The sequence below is a fragment of the Labeo rohita genome, chromosome 12 (genome assembly GCF_022985175.1).
Source record: "Labeo rohita strain BAU-BD-2019 chromosome 12, IGBB_LRoh.1.0, whole genome shotgun sequence".
NCBI classification, from domain to species: domain Eukaryota; kingdom Metazoa; phylum Chordata; class Actinopteri; order Cypriniformes; family Cyprinidae; genus Labeo; species Labeo rohita.
In genome coordinates, this window is record NC_066880.1 from 28,978,542 (window position 1) to 28,999,297 (window position 20,756).

A 20,756-nucleotide genomic window follows, 5' to 3' on the forward strand; every position below is an offset into this window, starting at 1 on the left:
TCATAGTTACACCCTTAGAAAGTACATTTTAATGCATTTAAGCACATTACAAACAACCAAATTCGTATGTAAATATTAAATATTTATTTGTGCATTATAATGAATTAAAACATTACAAACAACACATTTTAGATGCAAATACTAAGCATTTTAAATTTAGTTCCAATTATTTATGAAAAAAAAAATATATAATTTATATTAAATATAAATATTTATTTTTGCATTAATTATGTATTAGTTACAATTATTTATGAAAAAATATAGATATAATAATTTATTATAATTTATATTAATATAGATGCAACAAGGAAATACTTTGCATTTTAAATTTAGAATAAAATAAAAAAAAATTGTATTAAATATGCATATTTATTAATGATTTAAAATGCATTACAAACAACACAATTTCGATGCATACTATGCATTTTAAATTTTGTTAAAATTATTTATGAAAAAAATATATATAATATAGTTATATTATAATATTATATATTATATATAATATTTATAAATATTTATAATAATTTATATGAAATTGAATATTTATTTATGCATTATAATGCATTAAAACACATTACAAACAACTCATTTTACAAATATTTATGGAATTATACAATAATTTTATATATATAAAATTTGTAATATTTATATTAAATTTAAATATTTATTAATGCATTATAATGCATTACAATCAACTCATTTTAGATTCAAAAAGGAAATACTATGCATTTTCAATTTAGTTACAATTATTTATACATCGTATATTTATAAATATTTATAATAATTTATAATATTTATGCATTATAATGCATTAAAATGAAATACTATGCATCTTACAACCCATTTTACAATTATTTATTATTTTATTATTTATTTATTATACAATTATTTTGTATATATATATATAATTTGCATTAAAACACATTACAAACAACTCATTTTTGCAGCAATGAAATACTATGCATTTTAAACTTAGTTACAATAATTTATATAAAAAAAAATACATATACATAAAGGTTTTAGGCATTTAATTCAAACTATTTGATTTTTTGTGTGTGTCTTCTTACTGATATATTTTCTCTGTGTGTTTGGTTTTGATGTAGCTGGTACCCAGACTGACAAGAAACTTCATGAAAGAAGGTTACATGGAGAAAACAGGCCCGAGAGTGAGTATTTTTGCTTATTATCATCAATAAACATTCAGAAAAGAGATGAAGTCCACCCAATCATGTCGTAGGTGCTTCATTCTGCTAGTTTCGTTTCACTCTTTTCTCTTGCACAGTAAATAATTTTAAGTGAAATCAATATTTCATATCCTTTTATGTATTTATTTGGTAAGTGGCAGTGTAATAAGGCTGATAATGTCCAGTCAGCGGGTCATTATCACAAAATAAAGTCCTCAGGGATGAGACTGACCTGCTGACTGAACATTATCCTTTACTAATGCCATTCTTAACATTGATTCATATTGGAGTCGTCTCTTTTTTAGCACACAGAGGGCTTTAAGAAAAGATGGTTCACCATGGATGATAGGAGACTAATGTACTTTAAAGATCCCTTGGTGAGTAAAAGTGGTAATGTTTTAGACTTTTTTTTTTTTCCTGGTTATGTTCCATTTCAAAATTGCCAGTTGATATATATTTTATTATATTATGCAATATATTTTATTTTTATTATATTAGTATATTAGTATAAGCTAAATATAGTACTACATGTAACATAATAACATAATATTCATATAATCATTTACTTTTTATATTATATTAATTATATTATATTATATTAAGTACTAAAATGTAATGTTAATAATATTTGTATCATTTGAAATTTTGTTATTTTATATTACATTACAATTACAATTATAATTCAATATAATAATAATAATAATATATAAAATAATTATTATATAATGCAATATAATATATTATATTCAAATTTGATCTAATGAAAAAATATGAATTCTTTTTATTTGGCTATATTAAATATTATTATGTTTTCATAAGGTATATCTAGTACCATTAACATATATATTAAAATATAATTTAAACAAATATTTTTACAATTAAAAAAAATATTTTTAATTTTTAAAATATATTAATTACAAACATATTTATTTTATTTTCCAATTATTATATGAATATTATTTTATCAATTATATTATATTAAATTATATTAGTATTTGTTACATGCAGTACTACATTGAACATATCATCCAAAAAAAATTAACCAAAAATAAAATAAAAATATATATTATATTATATTATATTATATTATATTACTTTATTTTAAATTATGTTAAATTAAGTAATAAAATGTAATGTTAATAATATTTGTATAATTTTACATATCATTTTTTTTTTTTCACAAAATGTAATATAAAATTTTTTGGTTTATTATATTGTTTTTATTATATTGATATTATGATATAATATTTTTAATTTATTCTATTCTATTATAATATTTTATATTATATGGATATTATGATATAATGCAATATAATAAAATATCAATTATTCTTGTATTTTATTATCTTATGTTATTATGTTACATGTAGTAAATACATTTATGTACTTAAAATAGAATACAATATTAAATATATTATTTACATAAACTAAAATGTTTTAATTATTAATTATTATATAATATAATATAATATTAAAATATTATAGAATGTAATATACAATAGCAATTCTTTTTATTTAGTTATATTATATATTATATATTATTAGTGTAGTACAATAATTAGCATATATTTTGAATATATTTTGAACTATAAAAATATATAAAAATACATACAAATACACATTTCGATACAAATATGTATTAAAATGTATTATTATATTATATTACATGCAGTACTACGTTTGACATATCAATATAATAAAAAAATCTAAATATATTTAAAAATAAAAAAATATTTTATTTTATTTGTACTTTTTAATTATTATATTATATTATATACTCACTCTTTTAGGATGCATACGCACGTGGCGAGGTGTTCATCGGCAGTAAGGAGAACAGCTACACCGTGGTACCCGGACTGCCGCCTTCGATCCAGGGATACCACTGGAAGTACGGCATCACTATTGAAACCCCGGACAGGAAGTTCCTGTTTGCTTGTGAAACCGAGGCGGAGCAGAAGGACTGGATCGCCGCCTTCCAGAGAGTCGTCAACCGACCCATGATGCCGCAGGAGTACGCAGGTACGCAAACACACTCGCACGACCCAAAGAAACTCTCCGACGTCGCAGTCGACTGACCGTATTTCGTTTCTCTTTGCAGTCGAGGCTCATTTCAAGCACAAGCCTTGATGCTGGCTGTAAACCTGCCTGTGTGCGTGCCGCAGGCGGGACGGACTGGACAATGAACAGCTATTCTGTCCAATGACTCTGCTGGGTTCACGAAGCGCTCCGGACCGAGCAAGTACAAGAAACGGCCCCTCCTTACCTTGATTTCGTACTAACGGCCCGGACACTGGGCTGTGTTGAAGACGCCTCCGTCGTGTCAACAGAGCGGCGACTCTGAGGCTTACTTATCGTGAATGTGTAACCAAAGCAGACGCGCCGTCAGCCGTCAGCCGAGCTACTGTACAAATATGGCATGTGAATGTTGTTCAACGCTCTTAATCGTAACATTTAATCTGTAAATCACAAGGTGAGCAAGTACTAAACACCACCGCAGTGTGTTTTGACTGATGTTATTTATTGGATTTTCCAAGCAAATGCTGCTGTGAAGTTGATCCTCAGACGCTACGCTACACCAAGTGTCTTTTTCTGATCGTCCAGGGCTTCGTTCATCATTACTGATCATTTAAATGTGAAAACCATGTTAGGAAACTCCAATATAGGCAGTTTCATATACTACATACTACTTCTGGCGTGTGCGTGTGTGTCAGATTTCAACACGGCGTACGGTAAAGACAGTTCAGTTCTTGATTTATTCTCCTCCACTAGGTGGAAGCATATCACAGATTTAAGATGCATGTGCTCAACACTGTTTCTTTTTATGCAGAATAGGGTTGATATTAGCCATAGACTGATATATCGGCCGATATTTGGCCATTTTGAGATTATCTGCCGAAAAGCACTAGAGATAGTTCCCCTTGTCTTAGTCAATAGGTACATTAAACTAAATGTTTAGGCCTAAATGGAAGATTTATGTATTTGAGTTGCATATAAAATTTGGATTACGCAGTTTTAACATAATCAGCTTAATGTGATGCATGTTTGTCATATATCAATGAATCAGGTGTTTTAAAAACACAATAAATCCAGCCATATTTTCAGCATTTAAATGCACAAAATTATGCTGAATGCATTCGAATAAATGCATTTTGAAATGAATTTTAAATCAAATCAATGCAAATAGTTAATATTAAGCTATGATTTTTATGTGCAGAAATCCTGAACTGACTTACAAATATGCATCATGTTACATTTATGTTATAAATCCAGATTTTATGTCTTTTTACTGTATATCAAAAACATGAATTTCACATTTTTAAATATTTTTATGCAAAATAAGCATAAAAGCATCTGTTTAATTTATGCAATCTCATTTGCTGTCATTAAATTGCGTTTACTTGTATATATTTGGTTATTAGCATAAATATCAAAAAGAAGAAAAACACTTTGGTTGACCATGACTTTATATACAGTATCTTTCATTTTAACCAGACTACGTCTGTTGACTGAAGAATGCGTTAGAATATTCTACAGATTTGATATAACGGTTGTGAATGTTTAGATGGCAGATGTAATAATCTGATGCGTATCACAGCTCCTGTAATGTATCTCCGGCCCTCTCGTTCAGGTTACGATGATGCTCTTCAGGTGTTTTTCCTTCTGGTTTGTTTCAAATAAGGGTTTGTGAATGTTTACCAACAAAAGCGTATCATGGTATTGCCATAGATTTGTTTTTGGGGACTTGTACTATGGTAAGGGATAATGTACAGTCACTCTCGATTTGGGACCGGTCGTTATTTCAAAGTAGATGAAATGAGAGTGGTTTATTTTGTGATCATGACTGTGTGACTGTACATTATCCAACTTATTATACAGCTACTTAACACATAAATAAATATGTGGACATGAAATATTGATTTGGGTGATTATTTTGTTTTGTTCAGCAGGGTTATTACAGTAAACTAAAATTAAAATAATAAAAATATTAATAATATTTTAATAATAAAAAAATATTTATTTATTTATTTATTTATATTAACATTGACTGTTGTTGATTATTTTATTATTGTTATTATTATATTATTATATGTAAATTATAATAATATATTATTATATATTATATATTATATATAGCCTAATAGTTATTCTATTGTATATAATGTATATACACAAAATTCAATAAAACTATACAGACATATTAAAAAACAAATAAAAATGACAAAAAAAAAAAGTATCTGTGATACTCTTTCATAGCAGCACTATATAATATATGAATATATAATAAAATTAAATGCATATAGAAATGTATACTTCAAAAGATACTGGACTATTATATAATGTCATAATATTATTTATTTATTTTGTTTAATTATTTTTTTTAATCATTATTATTGTTATCATGAAATTGTTAATAATATATTATTATGTTCAAGAATTATTACTATTTTGCTTGTTTTGTTTTAGCTAGTTGCAAAGGTACATAACAAATGTATATAAACAAAATGGAATAAAAGCTATTTTTAAAAAAACAAAACAAAACAAACAAACAAACAAAAAAAATTAATAAAAGCTATAGACATTTAAAAAAAAAAAAAAAAAAAAAAAAAAAAAAATAATAACTAGAACTCTAAAAATGACCAAAACTACTAAAACTTTAACTAAAATGAAACAAAATACAAAAATAACAACTAATTCAAAATTATAAAAAATCTTAATGATACTACTGCATGGCAGCACTATATAATATATGAATATATAATAACAATTAAATGCATAGAAATGTATACTTTAAAAGATATCGGACTATTTTCATAATAATAATATTTATTTATTTATTCATTTATTTATATTGATTAATTGTTACTTTTATTATTATGATGATGATTATTATCATGTAATTGATAAAAATATATTATATATAATAATTATTACTGTTTTGCTTGTTTTTTTTAATTACAAAGGTATATAACAAATGTATATAAACAAAATGTAATAAAAACTATAGACATATTTAAAAAAAAAAAAAAAAAAAAAAAAAACTATAAAAATGCCAAAACTGCTAAAATGAAACAAAATACAAAAATAACAACTAATTCAAAAATAGAAAAAAATATGCTACTACTGCATGACAGCACTATAGAATATATGAATTTATAATAAAATTAAATGCATAGAAATGTATACTTTAAAAGATACTGGACTATTTTCATAATATTATTTATTTATTTAGTTGTTATTTTTATTATGATTATTATTGTTATGTAATTGATAATAATATATTATTATATATAATAATTATTACTATTTTGCTTGTTTTATTTTAGCTAATTACAAAGGTATATAATGAATGTATATAAACTAAATGGAATAAAAACTATAGACATATTCTGGAACTATAAAAATGACCAAAACAACTAAAATGAAACAAAATACAAAAATAACGACTAATTTAAAATATAACATTTTTTCAATGATACTACTGCATTGCAGCACTATATAATATATGAATATATAATAAAATTAAATGCATCTATCTATCTATCTATCTATCTATCTATCTGTGGTTGGAATTGCATGTAGTCAGAACATTGATGTATGAGTTTGTATGAGTGTGTGAGTGTGTGTGTGTGTGTGTGTGTGTGTGTGTGTGTGTGTTGAAGTGATTTGTCAGACACCGTTGCCTGACCTGATGCATTCCACTGCCTTCCTTCCCCATCAGCCTGGCTCCACTGCCCTGTGGAATTGTGGGTAAGTCAATGTTGGTTCTGTCTGGCTGCTTGTTGTCATTGGCGTCCGGGCTGAGCGAGTGAAGTTAGGAGACACTAACTCACACAGACACAGCAGGAGGCTGTTTGCAGCCCAGCAGGAAATCATTAAATTAGGGTGGAGTCGCTCAGGCACTGGACATCCTACTTACTTCATCAGACTGATCCAAGAAGGTAAAGACCCCGAGAGCATCGCAGCAGCTGCCAATCACTCGCACACCACTCGCTATACAAAAAAATCTGGATTTTCATTGTCTTTATCTGCATGTTACAAAGTTACACCAGTAGGCGGTGACAAATTCATTTATGAGTGAGTCATTGAATCATTCATTCAACTGATTCGTTCACAGACACTGATTCATTAATTCCACTAGCAAAACATGTGACTGTATAAATGAGTGAGTCACTGAATCACTTACTCAACCCATTCATTCAAAAGCAAATAAGATTAGATCAGAATAGAAGCACACAATTCATCGATTACCCACAAATAGTACTGCTAACTTATCTAATAAATTAGTTACATTTTTTTTTTCTAAAAAACAAAAAATTGTTTCAAATAACTTTGCATATAAATTCAAATCTTTATTATTGTTAATTTTGGGAAAATATACCTTTCTAATTAAAATAATACTTGAGTGCACCAACAGGTGGCAACAAATTCAATTGATTCATTCAAAGACACTGATTCATTCATTCATTCATTCAGCAAAACATGTGACTGTATAAATAAGTGAGTCAATGAATAAATAAAAAAATCATATACATTTTCAAAATAGAGGCAGTTTCAATTATATTTTCTTATAGATTCAAGTTTTTATTATTGTTGATTTTAAAAATATGTATCTTTCTAACTAAATAATGCTTGAGTTGGTGGCAACAAATTAATTTATGAGTGAGTCACTGAATCATTAATTCAACTGATTCCTTCAGAGACACTGATTCATTCATTCATTCATTCGGTAAAACGTGACTCATTAATTCATGAGCAAATAGAAAAGCTAAATAAATTAATAAATAACAATTATTTATTTTTCAGAATAGTAGCACTTAATTCATCAGTTATCCAAAAATAGTACTAGTGATTTATCTAATAAATCAATTATTTACTTCACTGAAATTCACTTATTTTCTCACATTTTTTTCTAAAAAAAAAAAAAAAAAAAAAAATGTTTCAAATATATTTGCATATAAATTCAAATCTTTATTGTTTATTGTTGATTTTGAGAATACATACCTTTCTAACAAAATAATACTCACCACCAGCAGGTGGTGACAAATGAATTTATGAGTGAGTCACTGAATCATTCATTCAACTGATTTGTTCAAAGAAACCGATTCATTCATTAATTCGGCAAAACGTGACTGTATAAATGAGCGAGTCACTGAATCACTTACTCAACCCATTGATTCGTAAGCAAATAAAAAAAGCTAAATAAATTAATAAATAAAAAGAAATTTTAGTTTTCGGAATAGTAGTAGCAGTTATTTACTTTAGTGAAATTCACTTATTTTCATATTGTTTTTCTTAAAAAAAAATGCATATATAGTTGCATATAATTTCAAATATTTATTGTTCATTGTTGATTTTGAGAATACATACCTTTCTAACTAAAATAATACTTGAGTGCACCAACAGGTGATGACAAATAAATTTATGAGTGAGTCACTGAACCATTCATTCAACTGATTTGTTCAAAGACACTGATTCATTCATTTAGCAAAACCGAATCACTTACTCAATCCATTCATTCATAAGCAAATAAAAAGCTAAATAAATAAAAAAAATAAATAAATAAATTTTAGTTTTCACAACAGAAGCACACAATTTATTAGTTACCCAAAAACATTACTAGTAATTTATCTACTAAATCAATTATTTACTTAACTGAAATTTCATTTATTTTCTCACTATTTTTTTCTAGAATAACAAGCTATTTTGTTTCAAATATATTTGGATTTTGAGAATATACCTTTCTAACTAAAATAATATTTGAGTGCACCAGCAGGTGGTGTGAAAAATGAATTTATAAGTGAATCACAGAATCATTCATTCTACTGATTCATTCAAAGACACTGATTCATTCATTTAGCAAAACTGAATCACTTACTCACCCCATTCATTCATAAGCAAATAAAAAGCTAAATAAATTAATAAATAAAAATTTAATTTTAGTTTTCACAACAGAAGCACACAATTTATGAGTTACCCAAAACATTACTAGTAATTTATCAAATAAATCAATTATTTACTTCAGTGAAATTTCACTTATTTTCTCACTATTTTTTTGTAGAAAAAATAAAAATGTTTCAAATATATTTAGATTTTGAGAATATACCTTTCTAAGTAAAATAATATTTGAGTGCACCAGCAGGTGGTGACAAATGAATCTATGAGTGAGTCACTGAATCATTCATTCTACTGATTCGTTCAAAGACACGGAATCATTCATTCAGTGGAACAGGTAGTCTCAGCCCCAGACTGTTGGCTGAACGTATAATGCATATGGCACACAAAATTGGAAATACTTCATGATTTTCAAATCCGTCATCAGATTGAATCATACAGGATTTCCAGGAGACGTGTATGTTGCGTTATTTACCGTTACACCAAACCCCCTCATGAAAGAAGCGCGCTGTCGTGTTTACAGCTGTGACATCGTGTATTTCCACGACCTTAAACATGATGTGGCACAAAACGAAACGTGACTGGTTGTTTCACCTGTCCGTCATATGGCCTCTTGGGCGGTCCTTGGCCATTCAAAGTGGCCAAGGTTCCCAGACCAAGGTTTTGCCATCAGACTGAAGGTCTGGCTACAAAAGCAAAAGCGCTGAATCATTGAGGAACCAAACATTATACATAATGGTTTATTACAGAACAACAATTTTTAACACTGCTGGCACTTCAATTATCAGTTCAATGAAAAACTCAGCCTCATGTGTGATGCATTGACCTTTGACCTGATGTAATCATAGTCATATGTCGTCTTTGTGTGGGGGTCTTTTAAATAGCTCAGCATGACTTTTTGGTGATTGTTTATTGGCTCTTGCACTGGAGATCACAATCATCATGCCCTTTAAATGCCAACAGAAAAATAAAAAATCAGCGAAACTTTTTCAGAAACCAAAAAGCTGAATACAATAACATCTCTACTTCGTACACTATCAAAATCAAAGGAGACACATCATCTTGTAGTGCTTACTCTGTCCAGGATTAAGACCCAATAATGTCAGCGAGCAAAATGATGCATGCGGTATATATCAACACTAATTACATTCTCCACTTCAAAATCATCAATGTAATAAAACGTAGTGAAAGGAAAATAAGTCCTAATCCACCCACACCCATCTGGTGTGGAATCACTGGCTCTCTTCCACACATGAAGAACTTATTCTCTTATCCTGCACTCAATTTATGCATTTTCTGCCGCTTTTGTTGCTGTTTATCCAAATAGCGGAGGGTAGTGTCTGTTCTTGTGTTCTTCTTTCATGTAACGGCAGTGGTAATGATTTTCTGCTTTGTATTTGTTTTGTTCCCTCCCTTAATTAATGCCTCTTTTATAATGAAAACAAAGAGCCCTTTGAGACGCTGTCATTCAGAATCAGCCTGCTCTCTTTTCTGCTGTCCCTCGCCGATTCTTGGCTTTGTGAAGGCTCCGTTTTTTTGCGCAGATGATCTAGCATTTCTCCCATATTCAAATATAGCTTGAATTGTGACAAAAGCACGAGTTTTTCTGACGGTTAGACCCGGCCTTCATCAACAATGAAGACATCAGGCGGTATCGCACATTCATTCATTCTACATTTTAATTGCATATCATCAAGACAAATCCATGATTGCGTTAAATATCAGATTGAATATTGACAGTCTGCTGCATCTCACTCCAAAAAACACACTTTTATCCAGGCCGTAATATAAACACAAAACATTCGATATTGAAAAGTCAATCCAAAATCTTTTAGGAAAATCTAAAGGTCACAATTAGCAGAAAAGTCTATGAAATGGCAAGCAAAAACGGACTTAGTTTGCACATTCAAACGTCCCATAATTCTCAGCATCATCTCTGACCCAATTGTTATCACGGTCGTGTTAAAGTCGTGTAAACCGGCTGTTCCCAGCTTGCACTGGGACTATGAGACGGACTCGACAAGCTGTTGAGAACAGGAGTCACGTACGATCTTCTGGAGGAATGGAAATACGGATATTGATAAATGCCGGCGGGATACCCGGAAAATGTGGTGAAGTACGCCGAGTTCTGCATGTCGGGACAGTCAGTGAGTTCAGATTGGGTCGGTGACCCGTGAGACTCTCCGTAATGAGAAGGACTCAATTGTTCTGTTTTAATGAGCGGCCTTTGTTGGTTTGAGGACGCGGACGGTGACCCGGACCCCTTGTTCCATGCCGAAGCGCTGCCGTGAGGATGATGGTGGTGGTAGGACGCGCCGAAACAGCCGGGACTGGAGTGCTGCCCGCTGTTGTTCTCCATGTGGCCGTTTAACGGCAGGTACTGGTCAAACTCACGCACGTCGAACGGGCCCATGCTGCCGATGACGTCGCTGCTGAGCTCAGAGATGTCCACGTTGCTGAAGTCGATGTTGTGTCTTGCGTTTTCCGACACACGCCGGGACTCCAGCTTCGCGCCTTGATGCTGGTCGGACTTCGGGGTGGTTGGAGGTGTGGGAGGACCGTGTGGTTGAACTGGGTTGGAAACATCGAATGTGTTTTGTTGGGTTGAGTTGGAAACAATAAAGGTTCTTTACGCTCTTCCTCAAAGGAACGTCCAGTGAACAGTTCTTAAAAGAACCATTTTTCTTAGAAGAACATTGTAAAAATCTATGTTATGATATGTGGATGTTAAAGGTTCTACATGGAACCACTGATGCCAATAAGGAACCTTTATTTTTAGGAGTAGTGGAATTGATGATTTCATAAAGATTTTTAATGTTAAACACTTTTAAAAATAAAGGCTCATTACACTTATAAAAATGTTTCTTTTAAGAACTGTTTAGTAGAAGGTTCTTTGGAGAACCAAACATGCTTCCTCTACACTCTTAAAAAGTTCTTTGTTGGCATTAATGGTTCCATCAAGAAACTTTAACATCCATGGAATCACTTTCCACTGGACAAAGGTTCTTTATTATGGAAAAAAGATTGTTAAAATGTTCTTTAAACTAAGAAAAAATGGGTGTTTTAAGAACTGTTCACTTAAAAGTTCCTTCGGGAAGCAAAATGTTTTTTTTTTACACATTAAACATAATGGTATTGGTATTGACTATTCCATCAAGTACATTTTCCATCCAAGGAACTTTTCCATTGCACAGAAGATAGTAGAGGGTTATTAAAATGTTCTGTGTACTAATGAAAAATTGGTTCTTTTAAGAACTATTTACTGGAATGTTCTTTGGGGAACCAAACATGGTTCTTCTACACTCTTAAAAATAAATGTTCTTTATTGGCATTGATGGCTCCATCAAGAAGCTTTAACATCCATGGAATAACTTTCCATTGGACAAAGGTTCTTTAAAACTTAAAATGTTATTTAAACTGAGAAAAAAATGGATGTTTCAAGAACTGTTCACTTAGAGGTTCATTTGGGAACCAAAATGGTTTATTTACACAATAAAAAATGAATGTTCTTAATTGGCACTGATGGCTCCATCAAGAAACTTTACCTTCCATGGAATCACTTTCCATTGGACCAAGGTTCCTTATTATGGAAAAAGGATTGTTAAAATGTTCTTTAAACTAAGAAAAAATTGATGTTTTAAGAACTGTTCACTTAAAGGTTCCTTCAGGAACCAAAATGGTTCTTTTTCACATTAAGAATAAAGGTTCTTTATTGGTACTGACTATTCCATCAAGTACGTTTAACGTCCAAGGAACTTTTCCACTGCACAGAAGACAGTAGAGGGTTATTAAAATGTTCTTTACAGTAATTAAAAATAGGTTCTTTTAAGAACTGTTCGGTGGAAGGTTCTTTGGGGAATCAAATATTGTTCTTCTACACTATTAAAAATAAAGGTTCTTTATTGCCATTAATGGTTCCATCAAGAAACTTTAACATCCATGGAATCACTTTCCACTGGACAAAGGTTCTTTATTATGGAGAAATGATGTTAAAATGTTCTTTAAACTAAGAAAAAATTGATGTTTTAAGAACTGTTCACTTAAAGGTTCCATCGGGAAGCAAAATGGTTCTACACATACACATGGAATGTTCTTTGGGGAATCAAATATTGTTCTTCTACACTCTTAAAAATAAAGGTTATTTACTGGCATTGATGGTTCCACCAAGAAGCTTTAACATCCATCGAATCACTTTCTTTATTATGGAGAAATGATGTTAAAATGTTCTTTAAACTAAGAAAAAACGTTGGCAGTGTATGTACAAAAAGTGTATGTACAGTGTATGTACAAATCTACCCTATAATGATAAAAATCCATGCAGTGGTTTTTAATTAATCTGTAAAAATAATATCCCCTTTTTCAAATCGAGCCTAAGAAACTAAACTAAGAACTGTTCACTTAAAGGCTCCTTCGGGAAGCAAAATGGTTCTTTTACACATTAAACATAATGGTATTGGTATTGACTTTTCCATCAAGTACGTTTTCAATCCAAGGAACTTTTCCATTGCACAGAAGATAGTAGAGGGTTATTAAAATGTTCTGTGTACTAATGAAAAATTGGTTCTTTTAAGAACTGTTTACTGGAAGGTTCTTTGGGAAACATAAATGATTCTTTTACACTCCTAAAAGTAAAAGTTCTGCTTCCATAAAGAACTTTCAACATCCATGGAACTTTTCCATTGGACAAAAAGTTCTTTATTATGAAAAAAAAGGTGATTAAAGTGTTTTTTAGCTACACTAACAAAAAATGGTTCTTTTAAGAACTGTTCACTTAAAGATTCTTTGGAGAACCAAAAATGTATCTTCTGGACTTCTACGCTAAAAATAAAGTTTCATTATTGGCATTGTTGGATCCATAAATAACTTTTAGCATTCTTGGAATATTTCCATTGCACTAGAAGGTTTTTCACACTAAGAAAAAAAGGTTCTTTAAGAACCCAGAATCGTTCTTCTATAGCATTGCTGGGAAAAAACCCTTTATGCAAGCTTTATTTTGAAGAGTGTAATAAAATGCATATGACGCAACCCAATTTGTAAGACAATAGATCTTTCATAACTCACCACCATGGACCGGCTGATGGTGCATCCCTCTCATTCCCGCTTCCGCCTTGTACATTTGATCCGAGGGATGATGGTTCTTCTCAGCTCCCACGTCCAGTTCGCTCTGACCCGGCTTCAGGCTCTTCCGCCTCCGTGGCTGGTACTTATAATCCGGATAGTCTTTCTTGTGCTGGAGCCGCAGTCTCTCTGCCTCTTCCACAAACGGTCGCTTCTCGCTCTCAGAAAGCAGCCTGGATGATCCGCGCAGTCATCCGTTGCAAAGCATAGAATAAAAACGTGCACAAGTGAATTAAAACAATCGTGTGTGAATAACAAAAAATAAATCTAGATTCAAATAGTAGCTAGAAGTGGGTCTAAACTGGCACAGACCAGACGGTTTACAAGCAGCTCCACAGAACATTGGATTTATTTCTTTAAACTATTTAAATGTCACTAGTTGCTACTGTAGTTAATACGCTCAGTTTACCAATAATACATATTCAGTTAGTAAACTACTACTTTTGGTAACACTTTACCATTTGTTAACTTCATAAGTTAAAATGAACTAACAATGAGCAATACTTCTATGACATTTATTAGTCACCATTTCCAAACACGTTACAATCAAAAGTTGTATCTGTTAATATCAGTTAATGCACTGTGAACTAACACTAACCCAACTTAAGTCTTACTGAACTTTCTTTGCTAGTAGTTATTATCCCAGTATTGACAAATAACTATTTAATGTGTTACTTATAACAAATTGCACATTTTTTTGAGTTCTGTTGACTAGTGTGTACAGTATTCCGAATTGTATGTACCTATTCCAGTTTTACTAGTAACGATTCATTACGTTGCATACTAGTACTTAACTTGTCTAGTACCTATAAGAAACTAGTATCGATCCCAACTGATGAACAGTTACATTTGTTTTATTACTTGTTAAATAACTAATCTGAATTGCTGGTTTACAGTTAAGTTCAAAATCTTACTACTAAAACAAACCTTTTAGTGTCTAATTCAAGTACTTGTCTATTTAACTAGTACTGGGAAAGTGAAATAAATACTAGTAAGTACTAGTATCTGAGTTTCTAGTGACTAATACACTTTGTGGTGAATTAAAAAATAGTGGTAGCATACAAATAGCTACTAGTTACAGAAGTGCCATTTACGAAACAAGCATTAATGTTACTCATTAGCAGAACTCCGTATTTCTTTGCGTAAATACACTAGGCCTATACATTCTATCATGTACATAATATAAAGTGTGATCCATCGATGTTCATGATGTTATACTGAAGTCCACGTACCTCCATAACTTGCCGAGCGTCTTGCTGAGCTCGGCGTTGTGGAGATGCGGATACTGATCCGCCAGCTTCCTGCGCGCCGCCTGCGCCCACACCATAAACGCGTTCATGGGTCTCTTCACATGAGGCTTGTCTTTCAAAGACCTGCTGCCCTGCATGGGCATCGGCACCAGCGACCAGTCATAGCCTTTGAGGACCTGCGACACGGCGTCTCGAATGCACGGGGGGGAAACGGGCATCTTCCTCGCTGTCCGCCTGGTTACCGGCGCCGGTTTGGGACTGCGAGCCATTTTCGTCGGACATTGATGGAGAAGACGGCGAATCGGAGTCCACATCGCCGGTAAATGAGCTTTCAGTTCCAGAAGGAGTTTTATCCGGCTCTTTTGACATTTTATTTAAAAAGAAAATCCTCGCTGAAGAAACTTAAACAAAGATAAACAATCAGCGAGCGGTTACGCACGCATTTTACGCGTAACGCGCGTTGGCTTTTGTGGAGATTTTGAGGTCTAGATACGCGTATATTCCAGATGAACCTATCGATTTATTGGTTTCTTGAATCTCAAGCCTCGGTCGATCAACACTGGTGAATGAACTGGCAACATTTCACAACTTGTTGGCAGGAGTGAAGTTTTTCTGAGGTTTCTATACTCTCGCACTCCTCCTTCTCTCCTCTCATTGGATGAGAAGCTTTTGCGCAACTTCTCCAATTGGTCTGTCCAGGACATCAGCAACTTTTTCAGCTAATTGAACATAATTGACTAACAAATTAGACCATAAACCCATAACTGCTCATGGGTTCCCTGAATAATCCAGCCTTCGCCCACTGAAAACTCATGAAAACTCTCCTAGGCATGACTTGAATAAAACAATATAATATTTTATATGCGAAAGATATATATCTTGCTTTTTTACTGCACAAAATGATTCTGTCATTAAAAATACTAAACTATTAAAAAAGGGGTAAATGTATAGCCTAAAACCTTTTTTTTTTTATTTTAAAATAAATGTTTTTTTAATCTTTATTTTATATATAAGCCTAAATTTAAATTCAGTCCCATGGATTCCCTAAATAGTCCACTGTTTTATATGAAACGTAATTCTGTCATATTTTATATAAACAGGTGAATACATTAAAACATTCAATCAAGTCATTTATATAATAAATATAGATTTTAACTCAAAGGTTCTAAGTTTTAATAAAGTTGGCACATTTGTTTTAAATGTTGTAAATGTAAACATTTATTAATCACAATATTTGCAGAGTATAAATAAAGTATAAAATACACTACCAATCAAAAGAGTTTGAATAGTAAGATTTTTGTATGTTTTTAAAAAATTCTCTTTTGCTCACCAAGCCTGCATTTATTTGATCCAAAATACAGCAAAAGCAGTAATGTTGTGAAATATTTTTACTATTTAAAATAACTGCTTTCAATTTGAATACATTTTAAAATGCAATTTATTCCTGTGATTAAAGCTAAATTTTCAGCATCATTACTCCAGTCTTCAGTGTCACATGATCCTTTAGCAATCATTTTAATATGCTGATTTGCTGTTCAAGAAACATTATTATTATTATTATTATTATTATCAATATTTGAAACAGCTGAATATTTTTAAATGGATTCTTTGCTGAATAGAAAGATCTGAAGATCAGTATTTATCTAGACAAAAAAACAAAAAACAAAAAAAAAACTTTTTTTAAAATTTTTATTATTATGAAATTGTAGAAATTAATACTTTTAATTAGCAAGGATGCTTTAAATTGATCAAAAGTGATGATAAAAACATTTATAATGTTTTTATCATCAAACATTTATTTACAAAAGATTTTTATTTTTAATAAATGCTGTTCTTCTGAACATTTATTTAAACAAAAAAAAAAAAAAACTAAAATTCTACTCAGCTGTTTTTAACATAATAATAATAATAATAATAATGCACAATTTTGAACAGCAAATCAAAACATTAGAATGATTTTTGAATGATCATGTGACTGGAGTAATGATGCTATAAATTCAGCTTTGAAATCACAGGAATAAATTACATTTTAAAATATATTCAAATAGAAAGCAGTTATTTTAAATAATAAAAATATTTCAAAATTATACTGTTTTTGCAGATCACATAAATGCAGGCTTAGTGAGCAGCAGAGACGTCTTTAAAAACATAAAAATCTTCCTGTTCAAAACTTTTGACTAGTGTATACTATATATATATATATATATATATATATATATATATATATATATATACACTACCGTTCAAAAGTTTGGGGTCAGTAAGACTTGTAATAGTCTTTAAAGAAGTCTCTTATGCTCATCAAGGCTGCATTTATTTGATTAAAAATATAGAAAAAAAACAGTAATATTGCAAAATGTTTTTACAATATAAAATAATGTTTTTATTTTAACATACTTTAAAATAGAATTTATTCCTGTGATGAAAAGCTGAATTTTTATCAGCTGTTACTCAAGTCTTAAGTGTCACATGATCCTTCAGAAATCATTCTAATATGCAGATTTATTATTAGAATGATCAGTGTTGGATAATATCAACAGTTGTGCTGCCAAATATTTTTTGGAACCTGTGATTTTTTTTTTCAGGATTCTTTCATGAATAACAAGTTTAAAAAGTACAGTGTTTATTCAAAATATAAATATTTTATAACAATGTACATTATTTATTATGAACTTTTAATAAACTTTTAATTATTAACTTAATACATCCTTGGTGAATAAAAGTATTAATTTCTTAAAAAAAAAAAAAGAAACAATAAAAATGTACTGACCCCAAACTTTTGAACGGTAGTGTATATATATATATATATATACACACTATATATATATATATATATATATATATATTCTTTTGTTTTTTTTAATTGTTTTTAATGTTTAAATGAACAGTTTTTAATTTTTGATTGGCATTGACATTCTTCACCATATATTCTTCACCAATCTTGACAGACCTTTCATTTAAATACTTATTTAGTGTGCGTAAGAATAAGCATCTTCATTATTTTTTATAGCATATCCGCGTGTTGGTCTGCAAGTTGTGTTGGCAGAAGCGCATTGTCCTGTGATTGGTCAGTCGCGCTGCGCGTGATTTCTAACGCATGTGCAGAGCGTTTGAAAAATATGGCGTCCTCCAGTGAGAGCTCCGAGAACAGCGAAAGTTTCCTGAGAAAGCGACGTGGCGATCCGCTCGTTTCAGACGGTCTTTCACACGACAGCTGCAGCGAGACAGTGCAAGACGAAGACTCGACCAAATATGACAAGAAAGTGGGCGTATCGTTACAAACCGGGACCTACTGGCTCACACGAATCGTGCTGCTGCGAGCCATTGCTTTCATCTACTGTGAGTTTGACAGGTGGCAACTCTACAGGATGCAGTTGCTAGGAGATCAGAAACAATTAGTTACATCAGTTACTAGTCAACGAATAATCTATGCGCTGGAAGCGTATAAGCTTACGTTAGTGAAAAGCCCGTGTATAATAACTCACCTTTTTGTTTGCCAAGTGTGAAATCACTGCTGTCTCGTTTCCTTCCTAGTTGTGGCTTTCACTGTCGCGTACAACCAGAACAAACAGCTCATTGGAGAGAAAGGGCTCATGCCATGCAAGGACTACTTGAGGAGCGTGAAGCGTTATGTGGGTGGCAAGATTGGCATGGAGGCCCTGGCGTACACTCCTTCAGTCCTCTGGTTTATGGACTGGAATGACATGGATGCCAACCTGGATGGCATTGCTCTGGCAGGAATGGCTCTGTCAGGCTTCGTTTTAATCATGGGAAGTGCCAACATGATTATTATGGGAGTGCTTTGGGTCCTGTATCACTCTATTGTGAATGTCGGACAGCTTTGGTGAGCAAACACACACGCGTGCATTCATCTTTCTTATGTTAAAACAGTGCAGCCTTAGTACTGTAATAAAATTAGAGTGAATTATGTCATTTTGTTGGAGAAAAATGAGCTGATTTTATCACAACTGCAGCATTTCATTGACTTTTATATGGAAGCCCGTTTCCTCCACATAAGAAAATAATTATGCTTCAGTAAATCATAATTGCTACGTGACATTAAAAGTCAAAATGATGACATACTAACTTATAATTATGAGATAAAGAGTCAAGATAATGAAATAAAACATCATGATTACGGCATAAAATGCCGTAACGAGGAGATCAGGACTCATAATTATGACAAAAAGCTGAAATGATGACAAAACAATGACAAAACTAATTATAAAAAAAAGTGACTTACAATGATGGTGACCTGAAGTGACTTAAAATAATAATAATAATTATTAATTATAAACTTATTTAATAAATGAAACTTTTTTATGCTATAATTGTGACTGTACTCATAATTTTTTATCATAATTTTGACTTTTGTCTCATAATTACGACTAAGTATCTTTACTTTTAATTTAAGACCTAATTTGACTTGTTTTCACAATATGACTTAGTATTAATTTTTGCTTTTTATCTCACAAGTATGACTTTATAGTTTTGACTTTTGGTATTTTTAAGTCATTTTTATGACTTGGTATTTCATAATTTCAGCTTTTTATGTGGTAATTATGCATTTTATATCATAATTTTGGCTTTTTGTCTCATAATTATGTCTTAGTATCTCATAATTTTGTCATGATTTGACTTTATCTCTTTATGACATAGTATGTAATAACATTTACTTTTTATCTATGACTTAATTATGAGATAAGTCACAATATAACTCACTATCTCATAATTTTGACTTTTAATAATTAATAAATATTTAATAAATTAATAAAGTTTGACTTTTAATAATTAACAATTGTTTAATAAAATATTTAATAGTAATTAAATAATTTATAGTTTGACTTATCAAGTTATTTAGTATGCTAGAACTTTTACTTTTTATCTATGACTTAGTTTGCAATAATTATAACTTTGTCACTTTTGTCATAACTATGACTTCGTATCTCATACTTTTGATGTTGACTTTTGATCATATTTTGGACTTTTTGTCATAATCATGCATTTTTAAGTCACAATTTGACACTAAATTTGTATTTTTATATATGTATATATATATATATATATATATATATATATATAATAATAATTATTGTAATTAGGACTTAGTATCTCAAACTTTTAACTTTGTTTAATAATTACAAGTTAGTATATCAAAATTTTGACTTTGTCATATTTTGACAAAATGCATAGTTTGTATTATCATCTCATAAATAATGCTGCACAATGATTAATCGTGATTAATCGCATCCAAAATAAAAGTTTTTGTTTACATAATACACGTGTGTATTGTGTATATTTATGTATATAT

General features: G+C 30.7%; 3 protein-coding genes across 3 annotated transcripts in view; 2 read left to right on the plus strand and 1 right to left on the minus strand.

Moving 5' to 3' along the window:
• Positions 1 to 5,098, plus strand: part of LOC127174246 (arf-GAP with dual PH domain-containing protein 1) — a 46,446-nt gene extending 41,348 nt beyond the window's left edge. Inside the window, exons 8-11 of the mRNA XM_051124595.1 lie at positions 1,104 to 1,166; positions 1,490 to 1,561; positions 2,975 to 3,203; positions 3,283 to 5,098. Of these exons, the coding sequence (XP_050980552.1) occupies positions 1,104 to 1,166; positions 1,490 to 1,561; positions 2,975 to 3,203; positions 3,283 to 3,311 (393 nt within the window). The 3' untranslated portion in view covers positions 3,312 to 5,098. The remainder of the gene's footprint in view (positions 1 to 1,103; positions 1,167 to 1,489; positions 1,562 to 2,974; positions 3,204 to 3,282) is intronic.
• A 4,335-nt stretch (positions 5,099 to 9,433) lies between these two features.
• sox8a (SRY-box transcription factor 8a) lies at positions 9,434 to 16,547 on the minus strand. The gene is given in 4 exon segments (XM_051125059.1): positions 9,434 to 11,648; positions 14,139 to 14,368; positions 15,428 to 15,651; positions 15,653 to 16,547. Coding segments are annotated over 4 exon segments (1,236 nt in total). The 5' UTR covers positions 15,815 to 16,547; the 3' UTR covers positions 9,434 to 11,028.
• Positions 16,548 to 18,503: 1,956 nt separating this feature from the next.
• Positions 18,504 to 20,756, plus strand: part of lmf1 (lipase maturation factor 1) — a 43,391-nt gene continuing 41,138 nt past the window's right edge. Inside the window, exons 1-2 of the mRNA XM_051124834.1 lie at positions 18,504 to 18,784; positions 18,980 to 19,289. Coding sequence (XP_050980791.1) covers positions 18,565 to 18,784; positions 18,980 to 19,289 — 530 coding nt within the window. The 5' untranslated portion in view covers positions 18,504 to 18,564. The remainder of the gene's footprint in view (positions 18,785 to 18,979; positions 19,290 to 20,756) is intronic.